This window comes from Dermacentor andersoni, chromosome 2 (genome assembly GCF_023375885.2).
Source record: "Dermacentor andersoni chromosome 2, qqDerAnde1_hic_scaffold, whole genome shotgun sequence".
NCBI classification, from domain to species: Eukaryota; Metazoa; Arthropoda; class Arachnida; order Ixodida; family Ixodidae; genus Dermacentor; species Dermacentor andersoni.
Window position 1 is genome coordinate 251,600,830 of NC_092815.1, and position 23,202 is coordinate 251,624,031.

Below are 23,202 nucleotides of genomic sequence, written 5' to 3' on the forward strand. Positions count from 1 at the left end.
TTCTCAAATAACTCGGAGCAGCTGCTGAAGGATCAGGGCAAATCATTCTTTGCCGACGTGGCGTACATGGCGCCCACGCGATCCAAAGCGCTTCCGCTGTCGAGGGAACTTGACTTTGCGTCGGTGAGCGAAAGGCGGTGCGGCACACGGACTGATCAAGGTAACTTGAGTGGCGAGCAGTCACGGGAGAGGCAGAGCTCGGAGGCTGGCCTAGGCGGGCGGGTCCTGGAAGTGAGTGGGAGTGACGCGTGCAGTGCTAGTCGCGATATAGACGCGACGCCGCAATTAGGCGACGCGGGCTCCACACTCGCTCCGGTTTCCGCCAGCTGGCAGGAGCAGGCGGCAGTTGAAAGAGAAACTCTGATTCGCGAGCAACAGGAAGACTGTTCACTAGCCGATCTGAGGAAGAGCGTCAAACGGGGAGTGAAAAAAAAGAGGGTTTCATTTGGCAAGGAATCTGGCTTATTGTACCGCCGCTACACGGATAAGCAGGGTCGCAAATATAAGCAGCTTCGGATTCCGCGAAAATATCGCCGGGAAAAATGAATGACCTCATTTGCTTCCTCAGTAGTATGTTTTCGGTCAAAGTGATTTCAAGGGGACCATTCTATTTGTCATTATTATTGTTGATTATTAATTATTTCTGATATTTTGGTGTGTTGTTAAGTTGAAAACTGGTTGTTTGAGCCTTGTGTACTAGATCGTACACCTGCCTCTTGTTGCAGCGGGAGCAAAAAGGGGGATAGCAATTCAGTTAGGTTGATTTGGATTATAGCCTTGTCTGGTGTTTGACGGGAGACAGAGGGCACTTGTTCGTGTTGGGTGTTGCCTTTTGCCGGTCGGTTTTGCAAGCTGCAGAACGACCAACCGGGACCAGTGGCGAGAAGCAAGGGCTTAGGAACGACCCGAGCGGAGCTGGTCGAGGTGCCTTGGCGACAACGCGGTGAGCAGAGCTCCTGTCCTGGCAAGCCGGACCTGGGCACGTGAAGTTACCTGGCGTCCCGACACTGGACGTGAACTTGGACGAGCCTGACGAACGTGCGCGCCTGGCATCCGAGCCACGTGGAGGCAGCTCGTCTTCCCGGCGCCTTATCTGAGGGCGGGGATGCTGTTGTGCCATTACCACCAGCCCGGATTCCGAATCTGCAAGATGCAAAAGTATCCTTCGAGCGCCCAAATTCTCCCTTGAAAAGTCAAGATGCTGAGCCGTCAGGCAGCGGTGTCCTGCGGGAGAAGCATCGGCGAGCAACTTGTTCGGACGTGTCGCCAAGTGCCAGACAGCCCGGCGCCGTAGACATCCACTAGGTGACCTCCGGCCCTTGCCTGGAGGTCACCGCGCCCGCCACAATTGAACCAGGTGGCCAGCGCGGTCGCTGGTTGGACCTCTCGGACGACCGTCGAGTGCTCGCTTTGTATTGGGCCGTTTGGGTGACAATGGTTTTGGGGGCTTATAAGCGGAGGCGCGCCGCCTGAAAAACCGGATCCGCCGACCCACCGGGAGCCAGTGCCGCTCTCGACTGGAGCGAGATGTGTCACGCGTTTTCGCCGGACGTCGCCGTGCGGGAACAGTCGCGTTTGCTGTGAGCTCTCGGCCCCAGTGCCGATCCCTTCATGTCCTGTATAATGACCTGTATATAGTGTATAAAGTCCCTTTTGTTATTCTCATCGACGCCTGGCTCGGAGTCTTCGCTACCAACGCTCTGTCACGAAACGGGTGACGAGCGCTACGGGACCACAAAGTCGTAATAGTGGTGCAGCGGTGCAAAGTCGTAACAACGGAGAATGGAGAAGTTGAAAGGATTTCTTCGTCTCCCGTGCCGCTGTCTCTTCAGCAAATCTCTTGCGAGCTCTCTGCATACTTTGCGTGCGCTACAGAGTATTAATAGTGAGTAGCAGCTCCCAGCGACGTATGCGACCGCAAGCAATCGCGTACAGCAGCACCTCCTTGCATATATGCGACTAAAACAAAGCCGCTCACGCGAACTACTGCGCATATGTGGCCTGTAGAACATACCGACAACACATAGTATAGTATAACGTCCAGGCACGCTTCAGCTTACCTGTTCTGTGGGGCCAACCCGGCCAGGAGCCCAGGAGAAAGAAACAACAGCCTTGAGCACCTTGCGCAGCCGTAGAGACAACTGAAAATGGCGCCTATGCACTCACAATAAACGCGCGAAACGCTCGCCTTCGCGCCTTTATCGCACGCCAAGTTTCATCCTAGACGCCAGCGCTCGCATGGCGCTCGTTTCTCTCCTGGCGGAACGATTGCACCTCCCACAGGTGTACATACGTTTTCGCCGCTTCCATTCAAGGTCGCGCCCACGCTTAGCTCGCGCTGCGCGCGAAACGTCTCTTGTTTCCGACGGCGCCTCCTCGGATGACTGGAAATTATTATTGTGTTGTTAACTGTCACAACAGCAGTGTAAACAAAAACAGGGTTAATGCCACCAGTGAAATTCTGCCGATCCACACTTTCAAAAATACTGCCAGAAGGATGCCCCCAAACGATAAATAGAAATAGTCTCCCGCGAAAAAAAATGCAGGGTATGCTAAGCTTCAGAAAAGATTGCGCTGGTAGCATAACGGGTATGCTTGCGACGCGTTTTCTGCGTTTTTAGGGATGATAGAAATATTTCTGAAGTTTCCAAATGAGATCGGCTGCTGTTAAATATTATTTGAAAAGCGTCGTAAATGAACGTCAACTATACGATGGGACAGTCGGTCTGGTCACATCGATATCTGGCGAGCGTATCACGATGGTCCAAAAAGGATATGTTGTGGGAGATACGGGGTTCTCCTCCGTACTCTTGGGACAAAGGAACGACAACACAGTAGTGCAAACAATCACAAGGGCATTTATTGCACCTTTCATAGATCAATGCCTGCTAGCCGAGTTGCTATCCCCAAAACATGCCGATGGGCGCGCGACAAATCTAGAAGTCCGACTTACCGCGACCGCATTGCGAGCGAATATGTTCGCCCCATGCTGGATCCCAACGCCTGGTCGTTCGCGTGTTCGGTCACGCCAACAGTCGTGCGTTCGAAGGCGGCCACGCGAGGCGGTCTCGCAGAAGCATGGTCGCAGCGCGCGCGGAATGTCCACGCTGTTCGCCGGCCCGCCGGGAAAGAGCTGCGCCTTGTCCCTCGGCGCCCGAGTAACCCCGCCGCGGCGCGACGGTCGCGCCATCTCTCGCACCGCGCTTGTACCACTCCGAGCGCCGCGGGCGCCAGACCACGCGAGCCGTGCGGGAAAACAGCATATCAGGGGATGCGTGAGAGTCGCGCATCCCCACAATGTTTGATAACGCGTAAGCACTCTAAGCACAGAAATGTTTCTGTGGCTCTGCAAGTAATAATAATGAGACGGTCACACAAGCTTGGTAGCTTTTACGATGACGCTGTGCTTTAGAACCAGTCCACTAACCTGCCTCCGTGGTTGCCTGTATGCTCTCCACCAGAAGACAAAAATCCCATGGGCAGGTAGAATTCGATCGAATTTGGTTTATTTTATGCTGCATGTTTGAGGACTCATTGATATTTCGCCGACAAACGTTGATGCCTCTACTGAACAAAGTTAGCTGTAGTTAGCTTGAATGAACTCAAGGCCGGTTCTACGTTGATATTTGCAAGTGCAGAAATGCTCAGCAACAGAGCAGTTCGTCACTCAAGTCCGAACGAAGTCCTGCTCGGGACATTGGCGAAATGTCCAGCACGAATGACCTAAGGATGTCCGCAGGAGGATAAGAACTGGATGTTGAAATTAGTCCGATAATGATATCCACTGGATGTCCCCAGGACGACTGCTCTAGGATTTGGACGTCAGGATCTTATCCGGACGTCCGAGGGAGTTTCAATGCCCATTGGGTGATAGTGATAGTTTGCTGATACATTGGTCAGCGGCCGAGAGGATTTGCCCAGTTTATACTATTAATGTTACACACTTATGCTTATCCCTGTATATAACAGCGGTGTCATTTAGAAGAGGGCGACATGGACATGTATTGCAATGCAAAGCAAGAAAATCGTCACCTGATACACTATATTTCTGTGCTCTCTTAAGTGCTCATTAATGCATCTTCCGGTTTGGGCTATGTAGCATCTACCGCATGACAGTGGAATATGATAGACCACTCCTACAGCGCATCCGACGAACTCATCTTTGCGATTCTACCACAAACCGACTTTTTTGTCCTTATTAGGTTAGTGGTTTTACACAAGGTGCTTAGCTTATTTGGAGCTGAAAAAACACCCGCACGTTACCTTGGCTTCCTATCTTTTTCAGGCTATGTGATATCTGGCGCATATACGGAATCACAGCGGTTTTCACCTGGTCACAGCTGCTAGCTCTTGCATTTGCACGGAGGCATCGTCTCGAACGTTCCTGTTTCAGCAGCCTTTCTGCCACCGACACCAACACGTGGTTAGGATAACCAGCCTCCTTAAGACTTGCAGCCTGTTGCTGGAAACTGGTTTTCATTAGGACGTTTTTGAAACACGTTAGTTACGAAGGGTGTAAGATTGGGTTTGTTGAAAAATTATGCTTCAAAGTCAGGTTAACAGCGCAAAGCCACCAGAAGGGATAGAAGAGAGAACGGAGCGCTGAACTTCCAACTGTTTATTTTCTTTTCAGAAAGCATCGCTATTTATACAGTCACACAATAGCCCACCAACCATACTTAGAACGCCACGACAAAGCCACACAAAATTCAACGTGGTGATAGCCCGAGGTGTCTGATCTCCTGTCAGTGAGAGCGATAGAGGGGTGCTGATGCAACCATCCTTTAAACATAGAATTTCTCCCACTTTGATTATCTCACGTGTAACACGGTCTCCGTGTTTTGCAACGATAAAACATTTTTTGAATTTCGGCCTACATCCACATGCGCAGTAGTGGGCAGAAAGCCATCCCTATTAGTTAGTTATGCCCCTCTTCACCAAATTCAAATGGGCTGAATGAAATTGGAGAAGGGGTTTCTTAGCTCATGGAGTGTAAGCCCAGCAAGTCCTACTATCAGTAAAGATGAACTGAAAGTCAAGAAACTGAAACGTATTGCACTTCAAAAGTCACTTCAAGAGGTCTCAAACACTTGCAAGAAATCTTAGACATCAGGACATTTTTCTAGAAAACTATTACTAGGGAAATCCAGAAACACTAAAAAATTGTTGACAAATCTAAAAGCTCGCTGAAGAACTGTTAGTCCCGTGAGGTGGTCATATATGTGCCTATCTAATTGTGCTAAATATAGGTTGCTAAAGACGGGAGCCAGACACAACCCTATGCAAATGCCGTTCTTCTGCAGATTCAGCCTATTGTTCCACTGTGCAAAGGTTGACGACATGTAAAAACACCATAATTCTAAATACCCTTCTACTGAAACAACCTGCTTCCTGTGAAAACCTTACAGCGCCATATTTGTCAATACAATCCTCGACACAATGGATAAGGTCATTGAGCAGGATAGAATAATATAATTCTTTGACCTTAGCTGAGAAGGCCTTGAAGCCCTTTTTGCCATGAAACCTAACAAAATCAAGGATTCGTCAGAACCTTTTACAAGAAACTGGTCATCAATCTCTTTAACATTCAGCTTTGAAACCAGGTACAGGGCAGCTTGCTTCTGCCAGGTACCCCTTTCGGAAATTATGACCCGAAAAGGAACATCCACCTTGTGCACTTACTAAAAATTACATCTCTGAGCTTTTCCTTAGTTTATCGAGATTCAACTTTCTGTAAATTTCACTTGGTTTTGCTGCTACTTTCATAAGTGATACATCTTTGCGCTCATTGAACACTGCAGAAATTGCTTGACTGGCTTTTTCCAAGAAACATTTAAAGGAAAAAACTGCAAAACCACCCTCTTTGTCAGCTGGTATGACACACAATGAATTGCTCTTCAGGTAAGACTACACATTTTACAGGTAACTTAGAAGGTTGGGGGCTTACATCATAACAGGGCATCTAAACCTTCCGAGTTCATCCTCACACCATCTTCTTGCGGGGCTCTTCTGGACACTTTACTTATGACGGACAGGGAAGTTCCGGTTTAGTCCAGCTGGTAGCTTGGGCAAATTTTGGACCGAGGCCAAGAACTTTGCACACACTGTTGGGAAGGATGAAACCTTCAGAAACGTAGACATCACTTGTTGCTTTCTGTCAATCCTTGTTCACGTGAGCCCGTAGTAGTCTTATTTGAGGTTGTCAAAGGAACTTGGTGACCTGATCAGCTAAGTGCAGGTGCCTCCACAGAAGATTCCTTGCAACGCACAGCTCATACTGATCAAACATCTGCACGCTGAGATAATCTCTGTGGAGACACGCCTGCTGAAGTCGTTTAGCACATACAATCTTCAAAATTCTTTTTCCGTGACCGACATCCGAATGGTGCGAAACCAGTAAACAACGATTTTATATCTTGTGGAAGCTGCTTGTTATGAATACAGAACCTTAGGACACACATGCTGCTGGCAGCCGTGGCAATGAGGGCAACAGTATGCCCAGAATCCCGAGGAACATATTGAAAAAAGCCTGTTGTACTAGAAATGAAATCGACAAGGGTGGCAATATGGGCTTGTTGGTCGGTCATCATGGAATGGTATCTGGGTAGTGCAGCAAAACACGGACACAATAAAGGAAAGCTAGAACTACCTGTGAGCACATATGTATGCACAAGTGCATGGTTGAATAAACTCACAGGTGTTTAATTTGTTTTCTTCTGCTGCTACTTTTTCTTGCATTTTTATTGCTACATATATTGTAATTCCCGCAAGAAGCATCAGCTGGTAGTCACCACTGTATTTTGCTATGCAATTTTTATTTTGTTATGCAATCTTAGCATCTCAGCGCGCGCCTGAAGGAGAAATTGTTGCCTAGGCAAACTATCGCCGAAGTGGAACGTTTCAGAATACGTCCCCAAGTATGTGCACAAATACTTCACTGAAAAACATTTCAGGCGTATCTTTGCTTTGTTTTTACTAAAATTTCGCAGCAACACAGCATTTCTTTACTCCAAGTTATTTATGAATCACTAGATGTCATTATCTACGTCGTTCATACGTACTTTAGGCAGTGAAAACGGCACACCCACCTGCGAGCTTCTCCGATACCGACGTGTCTGTTATAAGGCGATGATAAATATATTATTCTGGAGAAATCGGGCGAAGCCAACATGCTAAGCATATAATGAACGATGAGTACCAACAAATGGGATCTTGTTTTGAAATCGAACTAGAACTGAAGCAAACGAAAACGCAGGTTAAGATTACGGTAGATTACGGTAGAGATTACGGTTACGGTAGTACTCATGTAGTGATTTCAATACCACTTTTCATCAGGCCTATAAGAAAGTGGCGGTCAGATGCAGCTGTATACCGATAAAGCATGTAGTTAAATTACAAATATTGCCCTTGCAACGAAGGTCGGCGCAAGCTGGCTGAGAGGGTTTGCTTACCTCCAGAGATGGCGCGTATACAAAGACACACACGCATCGATGCAGGACTTTCTAGAGGCTCCACAAATACTCATAGCATCTATTCAATGACATCGCGTTATGCATAACGGCACACGAAAGCTTCGAGACTCAGCTGCGTTAGTTACGCCAACTTCGAAAAGTAAACAGGAAGCTGCCATGGCACTTTTTGCAGGAAGCAGGTGGCGCTTCGTGCATCAGAAACCGAAACAGAAACTAGCAAAGCCAATCTTTTTTTTTTTTTTTTGTAAGCGTTAATCTCGTTCTCAGCGCTCGGAAGTTATTCTATTAGTTTGTTGCAGGGCGTCCGTGTCATTGAAAGATTCAGTCCCAGTTTAAATGGTTTAAATTCTTCAAACAGTTTGTGTTTTTTGCACCGCCAGTACACAGAAGCGTTTTATAACGATCTTTATTGATAAATCGATATGTGGCCATTGTTTATTGCGTTTTGAAGAGCACTCGCTTCGTCTTTCCAACAAGACGCGTAGGTTCGGCGCTCCGATTTGCATTTAAGGTGACCTTTTTATAGCCTTGCTTTATACATTTACGCGCTGTAGATGCCTTGTGACGCCTTTCAGTAGTTTGCGACGACGCAGAGTATAACAGTGGAGTCCGGCTGTTTACCTTTAACATGATAAATGAAGCAAAACCTCGGTAGTGCATCGTAAATTTTTTCTAAACGCAATGCAGGCACCACTCGTACCGTTAAAGCATGATTGTTAAGAAGCATTTGTAGCAGCTCATTTGTCACTACGTTGGAGCGACAATATTGCTCATCTGCCGCTTTACCTTTCTTTACTGCTCCGTATTTTTGTGCATCCGGATATTTTAATTTTATGCAAACCACCCCTTCCGTGTGAAAAAGAAAGGAATTTAAGGAAAGGAAGATGCAACAGTTGCAAGTAAGGTGCAACAGTTGTGTGAAATAAATAGTGCTTTACCAACATCTGTAGTGACCTGGTGATCGTGCGCCTTGGGAGAATTCATTTTGTGCAAAAATGTGTTCCGGCTACTTAAAAAGTAAGCGTGACGTTGTGGCATCAACTGCTATCTCTCTTGTTGAATTAATTTTTGACAATACGTCATTGTCATGGTGCCGAGGCAAAACACAACTGAAAGTCACCTTGCAACCAAAACGTTGCCTTTCAACATACGACAGGAACACATAAACAAAACATTAGTGTATGCTTCAGTATACCTTATTTTTACAGCTATTTTGAGCTATAAAGCATAGGTAGTTGTGAAAATGAGAGGCAGCTGTGATGGATATAGAAGAGCATAGTATGCTTGCAATACCTAGAAATTTTTTAAGGATGAAATTTCAGTACTTGAAAACAGTGCATAAAAGTAGAGCACTGCATGGACACTTTTCCCTGGCCTGACCCGAGCCAGTACCATGCACTGGTCCACCCTTGTCTAGCTCGGCTAGGTTTGTCCAGTTAGCCCTTGAGCCTCAGTGTAGCATGATCCATCTCTCTGTTATGAAGATGCCAACTGCACACATATTTGCTAGATACAAATCTTGCTAAGCAGTTTTCCACTTGCGTTGCTGCCGACAAGTGGAAAAAAAATGATTTTTGGCACCAGTGAATAATTTGCCGCCTTGTATTACTTTAGCTGTGGTCATAGTAATACAAGCACAAAAAAAATTAGAAAGTTCCTCAGAGCAATGAAATTAACTGACATGGAAGGAAATAAATTATGGATATACATTCACCAATTATGTTGCACGTTAAGGTGTAGTCCAACCGACTAATGGTTTCCATTTAATTTCTTTATTCATTGTTCAAGCAAGTTGAATGAAGTTCTGTAATTCATTGCATAATTACATCAGCATGAATGAATTCTTGATTGAAAGCTTTCTTCATTAAATACTGCGAAATTACTCATTGGTAAAGGGGATTTGAAAAACATAAAAAAATGTAATGTCTCACCACAATGTCGATGGGATCGGTGGATGAACAGGCGACCAGAGTGCGGTGGCTCCGGTTTGAAGAGGGAAGGCAGGCGGCGGAAGACGGTGGTGGCGTTCTGGCCAGGCAGCTGGGCGTAGAACTCGGGCCCATAGCCCGACTGCTCTCGTTCTGCCCGCGGGCGCAGAAACTCGCCGGTTTCGAGCAGCAGTTCACGATCGGGTAGAGTGGCAAAGCCCAGGAACGGGTTGGCAGGAGGTCCCGGTTGGGTAAGTCCTGGTGCCTCGGGTCCGCAACCTGCCAACTGTCTTGAACTCCCGGTCCGGTGGCCGACCTTCTCTTGGCGTCGCTTCTTGAAACTCTCCCTTCTTCTGCCAGCACACCTCGCTTTTCTGCCGCTCTGGTCGATTTGTCCTTTCCTGATTGGCCCCTGGAAGCTCCGTGTTTTCTTCTGATTACATGCCTTTTCCTTTGATTTTTTTCTTCTTGTGCTGCGTGCTCACGTGCTGAATGCTCTTCAACGTTGTCTTCCATTCAGTACAGAATTCGCCTCTGCGCGCACATTCTTTCTCGTCTGCTTCTTGTCTCTCTCCATCTGCCGCACCTTGTCACGCACTACACACCACACTATATAGTACAGACATTCATGTTATTACAATCTCATCGAGAGATGCTCAAAAGGCAAGCCGCCGCGAGGAAGAGATGAAGTGTGTCTGGGCTTATGGCGTGAGCGAGTGTCGGGCTGGCTTTCTGGCTTCAGTGTAAATAGCCTCTTTCATCTGTGTATTTCGTCTGTGTCTGTGCAACATTCTAGTGGAGGTTAGCGATCCCCGTCCTCGTCATGGCACTCCGAAGTGGTCGGTACATCGAGCTTGTCACCATACCTCCCGGTGACGAGACCGCATCTGCAACGGCTTCAGCTTGTCCGACTGCTCTTATCGTCATGGTTGCCCAACATCGTGACCCTGGTCTCTTCTGTGGCCTGGAGGGACAGGACGTTGATGAATGGCTCAAGCTCTAGGAATGCGTCAGTGCTAATAACAGGTGGAATCCAACAATTATGCTTGCTAATGTAATCTTTTATCTCGGCGGCACCCCACGCGTGTGACTCCAAACGCATGACGAGATAACGAGCTGGGACAGTTTCAAAGTAAAGCTACGAGAGCTGTTCAGCGACCCCTTTGGGCGCAAGGTTGCCGCGAGAAAGGCTTTTGCGCCTCGTGTCCAGACATCTACAGAGCCATACGTTTGATACATCCTAGACGTCTTGGCTCCTTGCCACAAAGCCCACGATACTATGTCTGAAACAGATAAGGTGGTTAAAAGGCATCGCCGACGACGCTTTCAATTTTCTTGTTTTTGGCAACGTCTTTCCTATCGGCGCCATGATAAATAAATGCCGTCGCCTTGAACAAGCTAAGAGCCGCCGTATCACACACCACATCACGCAGCTACCCAACACTGCTGCTACGTCGACATGTGAGGGTCGAGCAAATCAGACGACCACCTGTGATGACCTAACCCGTATTGTTTGCCGCCAGCTCGAGGCCACCTGTTGGCCAGCCTTCTCCGCGACACCTTCCAACCCGCCAGCAACCACAATTGCCAGGATTCAGGCCGTCGTCAGACAGGAATTTGAGAACATGGGTCTGTACTCTGTGTTCAACGACTCAACCCAGCGTTCCTCCGTTCTCTAGCGGCCCTCCTCGTCCCCGGCACTCCTTTTCTGCCACATATCGCAACCCGTCCAAATGGCTTACCCCTGATGACAAGCCGATCTGCTTCCACTGCTGTCGCATCGACCACATCGCTCGTCACTGCCGCAACCAATGGCCACCACCTCCTCGGCCATACACCTCCGCTTATTCCTGCACCTTTGGACCTACTGTTCCCTATGCCACCCGCCTAGAACCCACTGCCGCTGTTGCCCCACCTCCGAACCTTCGCTACAGCCACTCGCCCTCACCTCAACGCCATCAGTCTTGTTCGCGCCAGGCCCTTCGCTTCTCCTCACCGCCTATCGCCTCCTGGATGCAGCCAAAAAACTAGGCACTACAGCTTCTGGAGGTGAAGCTGTGTTGTCGACCCTGCCCTCAAATTCTCTGCTCATGTTACCTATGAACCAAAACTTTCTTGACGTTGACGGGTATCCTGTGTTAGGTTCGACCAGCGGGGGCTGGCGATCTTCGAGGAAGGGACCGACGGAAAGGCGCCACCAGGTCTGCTGTGACGACTCGCTTTGAAAGGGCGACCAGACATCAGTCCCCAGCCCATCGGCGCCACCACGGCTGTGGCGGCGACTGGTTTTGTTAGGAGGACAATGCGCCGCGTCCCCAATGGAAGGGCGCCGAGATGGCTAGACACAGTGGGCGGAGCAAGTATTGTTAGCGTGTACACCGTCAAGGTCTGCTTGGAGCAGGGGAGCTCCTGGAAGATATTTTGCGGTGCCGTCTCATGCAGCTTAAAACCCGTCTCACGCGTCAGTCAATAGACAGATGCGGCGGCCACTGACTGCAGGGTCAACTCTGGGATAAAGAGGCGCCTGCTCGGGTCAAGCACAGTGTCTGCGAAAACCCTCTCACCTTGGTGTGGTCAGTGCAACCTGTGCAGAAGTGAGTGCGTAAACCCTCCCCCTCAAAGGCGGGTTGGTTACGATGACTTTGGACGCTCCGAATTGGTCGGCGAACTGCCGTTTTCCCTCACCTAGGGATTTCGGGAGGACAGTGTATTTAAGGAGCCGTTGGCGGCTCCTCAGGGTGCATTCCTTTTTCAGTCATGTTAGACTGATGAACTGTAACATTCTCATGCAGATACTGTAAATAAATCCCAGATTCCTCGTTCTTGATGAGAACAAGTCTCTCCCTTCAACAACGTCCTCAGTGTGGATAAGTTCGATGACCGCATGGGCCAGCTACCATCTATTTCATGCCCGACTCCAACCATTACACCTGTCACTGCACTCATCGATGCAGGAGCACATCTTTCTATTATGAGTGCTGCCTTCCGACGACGACTGAAAAAGCACTTCACCCCAGCGTCGGCATGCGTTGGTCGCGTTGCGGATGGCGGTACTGTGCCTATCATCAGCATATGTACGGCATGTGTGAGCATCGCCGGCTGCCACACTCCTGCCCTCTTCACCGTGATTGCTCATTGCCCCATGACCTAATTCTCGGACTCGATTTTCTATCTGCGCATTCTGCTCTTATTGACTGCTCTGCCAGTACCCTTTGCCTTGAGTTGCCTATTCTCGTAGAACCTTCTAACGCACCCCAGTGCCGCTTACGCCCCACCTGCTTTATTTGCCTGCCACCGAAGTCAATAGCCTATATTGAACTGTTGTGTTGCCCACCTGATCCTGATGGAGAGTACCTCATCACTCCGCTGCCCAACATTCCACTACAGTATGACATCACCGTGCCTCACAGCATTCTGACTGTTACTGCTCACCGTACTCGCATGCCTATCTTTAACTTTGGATTGGGAAAGCAAATCCTACTGCAAGGTATTTGCCTTGTCAACGTTGATTGTCTCGGCGACCATCACGTAGCAGCTTTATCAACCGATGGTTCTTCTGAGCTTAGCAGGCCCCTCGCACCAGCCTCGGGCACCGATGCCAACATAAAGAAAATGGTTGCGGTGGACCTATTCTCTGCGCAGGCTGACAACCTTTGCCAAGTATTATCGTCCTACTGAGATATTTTTTACTTCAAACGATCGCCCTTTAGGCCAGACGCTCGCGGTCCAGCATCGGATTTCTACTGGCGATGCTACGCCTATTCATCGATGACCGTATCAAGTTTCTGCATCGGAACACCGAGTAATTCTAAGTGAAGTGAACAAAATGCTAGATAAGAACATCATTAAGCTTTCTTCGAGTCCCTGGCCGTCGCCTGTGGTTTTGGTTAAGAAGGACGGCACGTGGAGCTTCTGTGTGGACTACCGTCATCTGAACAAAATTACTAAGAAGGACGCCTACCCGCTCCCAAATATAGACGATGCCCTTCACTGCCTCCACGGTTCCAGCTATTTCTCTTCTGTTGATCTTCGTTCTGGATACTGGCAGATTGCTGTTGGCGATATGGACAGAAAAAATATGCTCATTCAGCTTAGTAAGTTTAAAAAAGTAGGGTACGCTGTTCACTCCATAGAGAAATGTTTTGCGTTCCTGGTTCATTGGCCTTGAGACGAAATTGCCCTCGCTGTACAGAACTATGACATGGTTGAACTTCAAAAGTTCCTCCCATGAGAATGCAAAGAAGCTCTCCAGTAGGACGGGTGCACTTGTCCAATGTGGCTATCACTAATATTACCCACAGTCAAGATTGTATGGCACATATGTTTCTTTGATTAACAAGGCCAACGTAAAAGCAAGAGGTGCGTTTTTACACCATAGATCAGCAGCACATAAGCTCCACCTTAAATGTGATTGTTCACCTAAATCTGCCTGCATTTGGAAAGTTAGTGCAAACCTTAAAATTAAATTAGATTGTGGGGTTTTACGTGCCAAAACCACTTTCTGATTATGAGGCATGCCGTAGTGGAGGACTTTCGAAATTTCGACCACCTGGGGTTCTTTAACGTGCACCTAAATCTGAGTACACGGGTGTCTTCGCATTTCGCCCCCATCGAAATGCGGCCGCCGTGGCCGGGATTCGATCCCACTACCTCGTGCTCAGCAGCTTAACACTATAGCCACTGAGCAACCACGGCGGGTAGTGCGAACCTTCTGTGCTGTTGGCACCCAATTTCAAAGTGTTTGCCCAGCCCTGTGCACTGTAACTTGATGGTTCCAAATTGCTGGTTTTTAGGCCCCCGCCCAACTGGTTTGTTGAAATAGATGTTAAAACGAATGACAGCTACAATTGCCTGGACACTTATGAGATTCCACTGTAATTTCAGTGGTGTTCACGGCAACGACAGATTTGGTGAAGTGAGGGACAGGCAGAGTGTTAAAGAGGACTGTGAAATCCATCAAACAGTTATGTTGAGCTAACAATGTGGACTGATTGTATAAGGCGAGCAAGCTGCCAAGAATTGCTAAGCTTGATGTGCAGACCTCATTTCTTAGGCAAATAAACTGTGCAATGTCTTGTTTTATTATTGATGACTGCTCTGCCAGTCTGCCTGAGTTGTCATTTTTTTTGTATTTATCATAAAGCAGGTACTTTCATGTTTTTGTAGTTGTGTGACACAGAGTCATTTGTTTCTTACAGCTGTCATCTTCTAGGAAGCAGGCGCTCATGCTTGGAGACCTGCAGAGCACGAACTGCAGCATGTATGCCGAAATAAACAGCTATTGCCTATTTAAAATAGAACCAATGTAAGGCAAGGCCCCTTTTTTGCTGTACTGTGCTTGCGAATTGCAAAGCAATGATAAGACACAATGTAGAAAGAAACATTTTCTTTTATTTGGCGGACATTAGAGTGGCATCAAAAAAAAAAAAAAGACTATTGAGCAGCCCCAAGTCAGTCACTACACTAAGTAGCTCCACTGCAATTCACATGACCTAGGAATCCCAGCCATACAACCAAATGATTATTCGTATAAGTGACGATCAAGATCATTCTTCACTTGAATGCCACGGAGCGCTGTTCAGTAACAGCAGTCAGTTTGTGTCCCTGCAAGCAGGAATATTAATTCGTGTTTTGGTTATTGGTGACATAACAAAATTTATAGTTTTCTGGCCCATCAGATGTTTGAATCAGAAATAACTTCTCCAAAGATGTACACCTTGCCACCGGTACATGCAGGATGATTTGCGGTGGCCAGAGACTTTTGAGTGGGACTTCGGTACCAATGGAGGTATAATGTGTGTGCATGCTTCAGTACAAGGGAGATTGGAGGCAGCATCAAGGCAACCTATAGGCACTGTATGAAAAATCTTGAAAGCTATGCTATTTGTTAATGCTCTTCTGCCCTCTGCACTTGATAGAATACTTTCCAGGTTTAATTTCAATCAGAAAAGAAATTTAGTATTTTCTCATGCTACCTTGACATGCAAACAAGTTTTTGTCATGTAGGAGGAGGAGGGGAGGGTTAGGTTAAACTACAACACAATTTATAAGTTTTTCAGCGTCCTATTTCATGTGTGGTACACTTTCTTTAATTTGGCTTGCTGACCTGGCAGTCGCATAGTCTTAGGCCAGGGATGACTGGATGGGAGAAGACAATGAGGGATACTGTTCATTGTTTAATATGCGCTTGTGTACTATAATATGTAAAAATAAAGAAACAAGTGATATTTTTATGCTTCAAGCATTTTGCAGAGTGAAGTAAAGTTATAAATTTTTTTTTCTCTCTAAGAGATGAGAGAAGATGGTGTTGCTTGCTCATGATGTTGCTGGGATACCCTAGTACCTAGCTCATAACTCTTTAGTGCAGTGAAGATCACCAGGTAGAAACCACATCAATTTGTAAGAGTTATGAATCTTCAGCATGAAAGTAAATTAGTGCTTTATTTTATTGGATACGTTCCCCTTTTGGAAAGTTCTGTGAACAAAATGAAAATTTGCAAAAGGAACAAATAATAATTTGGAACAAGCATGCTATCAACACAACTAATGCAGAAGCAGAATTTAGTGACACTACATACCAATAAGGACAGTGTAGGTGTGAGAACGTTGCTGATACTTTCCTTTTCCACCTACGACAAAGGAAAAAGTATACTTCAGTAATTCAGATGAGAACACAATTCTTGTTACACCAGGTGTGGCGAGCCCGGGAGACAGCAAGAGCCACAGGAGTCCTGGACTAAGGGCGCCTCCCACACAAGCAGAAAGACACCCGCTTTTCCTTTATTTTTTTAATAAATGTTTTTTCTTCTCCTTCTTATAATGTTCTTTAATACAATGGTTTACCTGACTTGGAGGCAGTTTTATCTCTGGAGCTCCTATCTGAATACATGGGAAAAGAGAAATAGTTTTTCTCTGAAGCCAGCAACGGAATTCGATGAGGTTGGTTACATGTAAAAAAAAAAGCTGAAATGTAGCGACTGTTCTAGGGGGCAATTTATTGTGGCAGGAAATTTTGAAAATTGTAAAATTAAAAAGACTTCCGTATGAAGTTTACAACTTGATACAAAAGCTATGAAATTGTAAACTTCGTGCTTATATTTTTTAAGCTTACTGACTCTCAGCAATTTTTCCTAAATATTCAAGGTCCTAAATCAAAATTATGCAGCCTAGAATGACTAAATTTTATCTTTTTCTCTCAAACGCAACAAATTTCATTGCAATTATTCCAGTAGTTGTCTCAAAAGCATTTCTGCATTCTACATGTATTTGAATAAAGAGATTAGAGTTGGCACTGAACTAAAGCATCCTCCTCAAGGTATGCACATCATTTCTGGCCGTAAGGCCAGTTGTCAGTCGACACTCTACACTATAAAAGAGAATTGCCTTTTTTTACACTTTTCCAGCAATTCCAACTTAGTAGCATGCTTAACTGAATGCAGCTAGGAAGAAGGAAATTTGACAATTTTTAGTTTATGTGCAGAATTAATGCATTTGTATGTCACTGAATTTTGGCCTTCATGAGCATTCATATCCTTGAATTTTCTTTCAATGTTGAATCGAACATTTTGTACAATACCTGAAGCAGCCATCAGGCCACTAAGCAACGTAAGGGCAAATAAGAACTTCATGTGGAAGCACTTAAAAGGGCTGTTCAATTCACCTGCACAACTGTCAACCAGTTAACGGAGGTTCACGAGAAGTTCAGAAATTGTGCAGCTTGTTTCTGCGGTGCAGGCACAGCGCAACACTCGAAACGAATGCCAAGGTGCAGATGCGGTGCAGGCGTTATGTTATGCCTGATTAATGTGCAGAGTGCGTACATTTGAAAGATCGTGAACTACAAGTATTATCAGCTTGTGGGCCTAACTACAAACCACACCTGTACACACATCAGACGTGCCTAAGCGGGCTTTTAATGGCGCTTGCGCCCATGTGCTGGACTGTCTGCTGCACTGCTGCGTCGCACCTGTACGCCTGCACCAAGTCGGCACCGACAGCGGAGTAGGTGCAGCAAAATGAACCAGCCCTGCACCTTTTGAAATGAACGGAGTGGTTCAGCAGGCGCCATTGCTGCACCACTGGAACGAATGGCAGGGTGCAACACCTCGTGAACTGGTTCAGGCGGTGCAGGCGAATCGAACGCACCAAAAGTAAAGCACATTCAGGGGCGCTATAACATAAAATGATTTCAAACTGTTTTGATTCCAATCTCCTGACATCAAATTAACGTAACCACCGGCGCAAGCATCGGGCAGTGACCTAGCAGCGTGGTCTGAACAACCCAATCAAACACTCTCCTCGTTTATAGGAGGTCACCTTTGTTCGCTTTCAAAACCAATAACATTGCCTACACTCAGTGGTTTTTCTTATCTAATTGGCTGACAAGAGGCGAGGAGTACGGTCTAGTGGAGGGGGTTTCGATGGGGCCGAGCCAGCACAGTGAAAACAGATAACCGCATGAAGAGGGTGGTGCTGGCTTCTCCGGTTGTTCTGCTTCACCTTACTTAGCTTGCGGTGGCTGGTTGAAAATCGCGGCGGCTTGCAACAGAAGGATAAGAATGCCGCTAAAATGGATCCTCAGCAAGAAAGAGTTGGCAGAGTGATGCTGTATACATGCCGCAAGGGCTCGATAACGTTTTACTGCCATGCAAAAAGGTTTATCATGTGCAAATAAATACATGCTGACCGGCAGGTGCGAGTAGCGAGGGCCTGAGCGATCGGCGGGCAGCCATCTTCTATTCCTTTCAAAACGGGGCAGTCTCTGGCTATGCAGAAAAATTTTCAGTTTTGTTCGGCATGTTAATGCTTTTTTTTTTCGCGTACACGTCACTTTGACGCAGTGAGTTTTTGCGGTTTTGTGAAGTCGCGTGACAGCCAGGCGAGGTGGGTGTTGCCCAAAAACATTGAACCAATAGCAGAGGGCTAATGGTGAAAAGGCGTTGAATCAGGAATAATTATTTTTCTTTTGTGCGGTTTAGTCATTCATAATCATTGTGTACATGTATATCAGATGGAGAGCCATCACGGTTTTCGTGACGTCGCGTGACAGATGGGTGAAGTTTGGAGTGGCCTGAAAGAGTTTAGACCAATCGTGGTGGGCTGATTGCAGAATTGGAATAGAAAAGTTTGGAATCATTTTATGTCATAGCACCCCAGGATTCTACAGGGGGCCATAGAATGTAGACTTCCATGCAAAGATGGCCAACCTCACGAGGTTCACAGGGATGACGTAATGAAGTCAACCTAAGCTGATGTCAACCTCCCAAAGTGATGCGACATTGGTTGGCTGTTAAAATTTTTTAGCTATGGCAATGGCAACCTCATGGACAAATTTGAGGTTGAGTGAGGTCGAATGCTCGGTGAGGTTGTATTTCACAGCAGCGGATGTGCACATTTCCACCTCATGAATAAATATGTGGAAAGGTTTATGATTTTACTGATATGAAGGGGTAATTATTTAATACAATAGCCCCAGGCAGGAATCTGGAAGTAGGCTTCACCCCAAGCCACCTGAGGCTTTGTTTTCAGTTTGCATAGACAGCTCTCATCACATATGAACCCTAGGTGTACATTTCTTTTGCTGTACTTCAGATGTGTGACACCACCACAGTTGGATATCTTGCATCGGCCTGTATCCTCTGACCTTACTTTTAAAAGACAGTGAGTCACATGCCAAACTTCTTCCTCGTCAAGTATTCCTGCTCTAAACTAACAAATGACAGTTGCTGCCTCTCATTCAGTGTTGGCCAAAGACACCTAGCCAGAATCTTGGTACTGAATAATGAAACTACGCAAGACAAACATTCTTTTTCTGGTATGGTGCCTGTAGGCAACAATCGTCAATAAAGGGTTAATGAGAAACAAATTAACAACTGAAATACAGTAGAACCTCGTTCATAAGATCTTCACAGGAACTGGAAAATAAAGTGTACCATAGGAAAATCGTATTATCCAACATATTATCCAACCAAATCGGATTTTCGGGAAAAGAAAAAAAAACTTAACATTTCGAAAAACGTATTAAGCAGAATCGTATCGAGGTTCCACTGTATAAAATGAAACGACACTGAAGCTTGTCACAATTTTTTTCTAGAGTTTAGAAGTCTAGGGCCTTGATTTAACGCAAGAAATGAATAGTAAAAAATATCATGTAAGTACCGCTTTAAAGTTCAACATCTTGATACGTATTTCTGCACATTCAGACGTAATATTTACCGAAGCCATAAGACTCTTAACAAAGCATGTTTCACAGTCTTGCAGGCAAACCAAACATTTACAGTGGTGCACCTTCAAATGGTGTAGTCAATTCTATGGACCTAATGCTTGCATCTTGCACACCTGCTCAAGCCAGAGGCAGGAAACTAGGACAACCTCCAAAACACTTCAATTATCTCTTTCTGAAAGAGAGAAGTGTGTTTTATCCAGCAATTCTTGACATAGCCAGACTGGTCTAAAGGTAAATTGACAACTATGTTCCTCACGAAGGCCTGATTCACACAGGTGTTATCGGCCCCATCACGGTACACGCGTCTGTCAGGACAGAGCATTTCCTTGCCGATTTCTCCGCAGAAACAAGACGCTATCGACATTTGCTGATGCTCTAAACATCATCAGTATTCTATGTTAGAGGAGAAAATGGTGTGAAAACCCTCTATTTTCACAGATACAGGTTCCGTAACATTTGGTGCCGAGACATGACAGGATGGTTCAAATGTGTGAACCAGAATTAACTTACAATGGCACTTGAACATAAGATAAGTTAGAGAAACATTGCTGTAAACAGATGGCAACACAGGTGAAAAGTTTTAGATAATGATGCCAAAAGACTGACACCATTGCTTGTAATGCTTCAGTAGAAGCACAAGATGAGATTTTCAAGACCATAAGCTGGAATCTAAACCACGCAAGGCAAGCAAAGCCCACCTGCCAACTGTGTTCACAGCAGCCTACACATATTGTCAACCCACGTGACGTTTCTGTGGCCAATATACCATGGCAGTTGTGCCAGGATGACTGTGGACGCAGATGGCAACGTGCCCAAAGCATTCTCGCCTTGAGCTAGCATTGCAGATGCAGCCAAGGAGCGCCTGCTGCATAAATCAGTCTTGTGTCTGGAAGCGTCCACAACCTCCATGAAAGTGTTACAGAGGAAAAGAGATGCACCAAATATGTTTACTGAATATTTACAAAAGCTGTAGCAGCTGACAAGATAGTAGTTAGCACGCAAAATCCAAAAGTGTTCCCTTTTTCATCAGCCTTTTAAAATATGCTCTCTAGATCACTAGACTATCTAAAGCAGGAACAATCGATCGATCCTCTTCAAAAAAAGACAATACAGCACTGACATGGATACTCCCATGAATGAGCCCACTTCATGTGTCGACCACTCGAATCTGTTTTAAACACAGGCCTATTTCCAAAGCTCCAACTGCAGTGCACTTGCTTTTATGAGATATGTAAATTAATTTGGGCTAGTTGATGGGTCTTAAACGAATGCACAGTGCAAAACAAAATATATATGGAAGTGACAATGTGGACAGAACAGTCTTCCAACTGTTTCTATTAGATCATAACCTCCCTATATCGAAGCAACATATAGGGAACTGACAGGTAAAGTGAAAAAAGTGCCAGTCCTGATTACACTCCCTTAGGCATTCACATATTTTTCAATGATATCCCATTCATGCACTGCGTGCATAAGAGACAATTTAAATATGACAAGCCTTTGGTGTAACTTAGAATGATCAGGGGTTCCCTGCAGTGCGATTAGATGACAAGTTTGGTTCAGTACATATTGATTGGTTTCATTACATGGTATTTATATAATTGGTATTTTTACAAAATATTTCGCCTACTGCCTAATGTGAAATTTGAGTGCAGCTCTATACATGTTTCCATTTCGCAATATATTGGCTAGCATGGACAATCTGTCTCGTGTGGCACTTTCGCAAACAAAGCGAAGTGTGGCACGACTGCGTTGCTAATTGGAAGACCACGAGAGCAGCACATGGGTGATGCGTGGGCGCAATTCACAGCAGCTGCCGCCGACAGACCTCTGGTCATGCAGCGCTTTGTTTCCATACAGATGATGCGCACTAGTGTGGTACAAAGGCATCCAAGATTTTCCTTCCTAGGAAACATCTAATGAAGCAATAGCTCCTAAGAAGGCCACTATCCAAAATAATCAAGAAAAGAATAGAGAAAAATGTCACAGAAAATCACATCAAACTAGGTCGGAGCATCAAAAATTGACCAACATTCTAGGCCTTGCCATTGGAAAAAGTCTTGCAGCAAGCTTAATTGAGCACAAATGATATGCAGGTATTCTATGGAGTGATGTCAAGCCTCGAACACTGAGCTCTGCTCTTCTGCAGGACCTTGATGATGCACATTTTCAATGCCATTCTTCTGGCTACTATGGTTTCCAGGAAAATTGGTCATCCTTAAGAGGACAGGACACCACCATAGTACATTTTCAGGCATATTACTTGCACTAGCATACAAAACAATTAAGGCCTACTGACAATGAACAATTGCGGCAGGACACAATAGCAATGACAGTATTTGGCAGGATGTTTAGACAACAGACTAAAAAGAGTGGACTGGAGGTGAAACCAGTTCTTTTGGTGAAGTATTTAGCTCGGCTTTAAACAGTGCATTGCTTGCATATAGGGTAACATACTTGTCATGTGCAATTTTGTAACAGTGTACTTATGATGGAAAATTCTGATCAAAACCACACAGTGGCATGGTGAGGCAAGTGGACAACACAGTGGTTTTAAAGCATTGTTTCGTGCTGAGTACTAAGTAGCAAGTTCGGTATTCCCGCACAGCAGCCAGGTTAATGAGATCAAAAATGGGAATAAAATGTCAAACCAAGTCACAAAGCATGAAGCAAGACCTATAAAGTTTCAAAGTTCTTTGAGTCGTGTGTGCACCTTGTTGGCAAATGTGTGAACTTTCGACGCAGAAAAAATGTCATTGGAAACAACTTGTCAAAGATAATCACTTGTTTATCAACAAAGCGAGATTTTATCACACAAAAGTTCAAAAAAGCCTGCTTAAAAAATGAAAAACACCAGTAATATTGACCTTCTCTTACATTGTACACCCTGTGATTAAACTGTCTATGGCATCTGTAGCATGTCATGCGGACCAACACCTAGACAAGAGACAATGCCAGCAACTGCTGCAGAATAGGCGAAAGCAGAGAAAACAGTGATGGCACGAAACAGGCTGTAGCATTACAAAAAGAAAATGCACAAGTTTGATGACAAATGATAAAAAAAAATACAATTCAGAGCCCTTCCACTATGTGAAGATGGAAGACCAGCTGAAGCTGTACTTGTTGACAAGTATATTGAGTTATATATGGTTAATTGCTATATTGATTAAATAAAGAAACATACACACAACTTCGTTACCTTTGATATTCTATTTACTTTGTCACCATGGTAACCATTGCTTTGTGGTCACTGTGATATACTGCAATTGGTCGCCGATGCTTTTGTGCCCACTCCTGCTTCTGTTTGCAAAGGTGATCCTCACGGGCACGCTGTTCTTCATCGGTCACAGAGCAGCTATCCGACATTACGGATCTGCAGACAAGATGGGTCTGGCTATAGCAGCTGCCCGTTGCCTTCACGCTGATGCTCACACCGGTGCTCTTAACATGCACATCTTTCTTCTTCAGTACAGACTAGACGCGTCCTGGCCATAGCAGGACCAAAGTAAAACTGCTGATAACGTCGCTAAGCAATGTCGACTTCACAAGAAAACGAGGCACAGACATTGGTGGGTAC

The 23,202-nt window shown here is 45.7% G+C and overlaps 1 protein-coding gene and 1 long non-coding RNA gene across 10 annotated transcripts in view; one reads left to right on the forward strand and one right to left on the reverse strand.

Annotated features, from left to right (window-relative positions):
* The window catches only part of LOC126539846 (uncharacterized), a 60,179-nt gene that overhangs the window by 12,860 nt on the left and 24,117 nt on the right, over positions 1–23,202 (reverse strand). For 2 of the 9 annotated variants that reach the window (XR_011892944.1, XR_011892943.1), the window contains exons 2-5: positions 22,843–22,998; positions 20,392–20,528; positions 15,979–16,029; positions 14,772–15,875 (exon numbers count right to left, since the gene is read on the reverse strand). Coding sequence is in view for 2 of the 9 variants with exons in the window: in XM_055075648.2 (XP_054931623.2) it covers positions 14,992–15,004; positions 15,979–16,029; positions 20,392–20,511; positions 22,843–22,998 (340 nt within the window). In the remaining 7 variants the exon portion in view is untranslated. Of the gene's footprint in view, positions 1–4,603; positions 6,105–9,403; positions 10,365–14,771; positions 15,876–15,978; positions 16,030–20,391; positions 20,529–22,842; positions 22,999–23,202 lie in introns of those variants that run through there. The other 7 variants (XR_011892948.1, XR_011892945.1, XM_055075648.2 and 4 more) reach the window with 7 other exon arrangements.
* LOC126520237 (uncharacterized) lies at positions 6,854–16,210 on the forward strand. Its single transcript, XR_011892949.1, has 3 exons — positions 6,854–7,983; positions 14,599–14,710; positions 16,093–16,210. It is a non-coding gene; the product is annotated as an uncharacterized lncRNA (long non-coding RNA).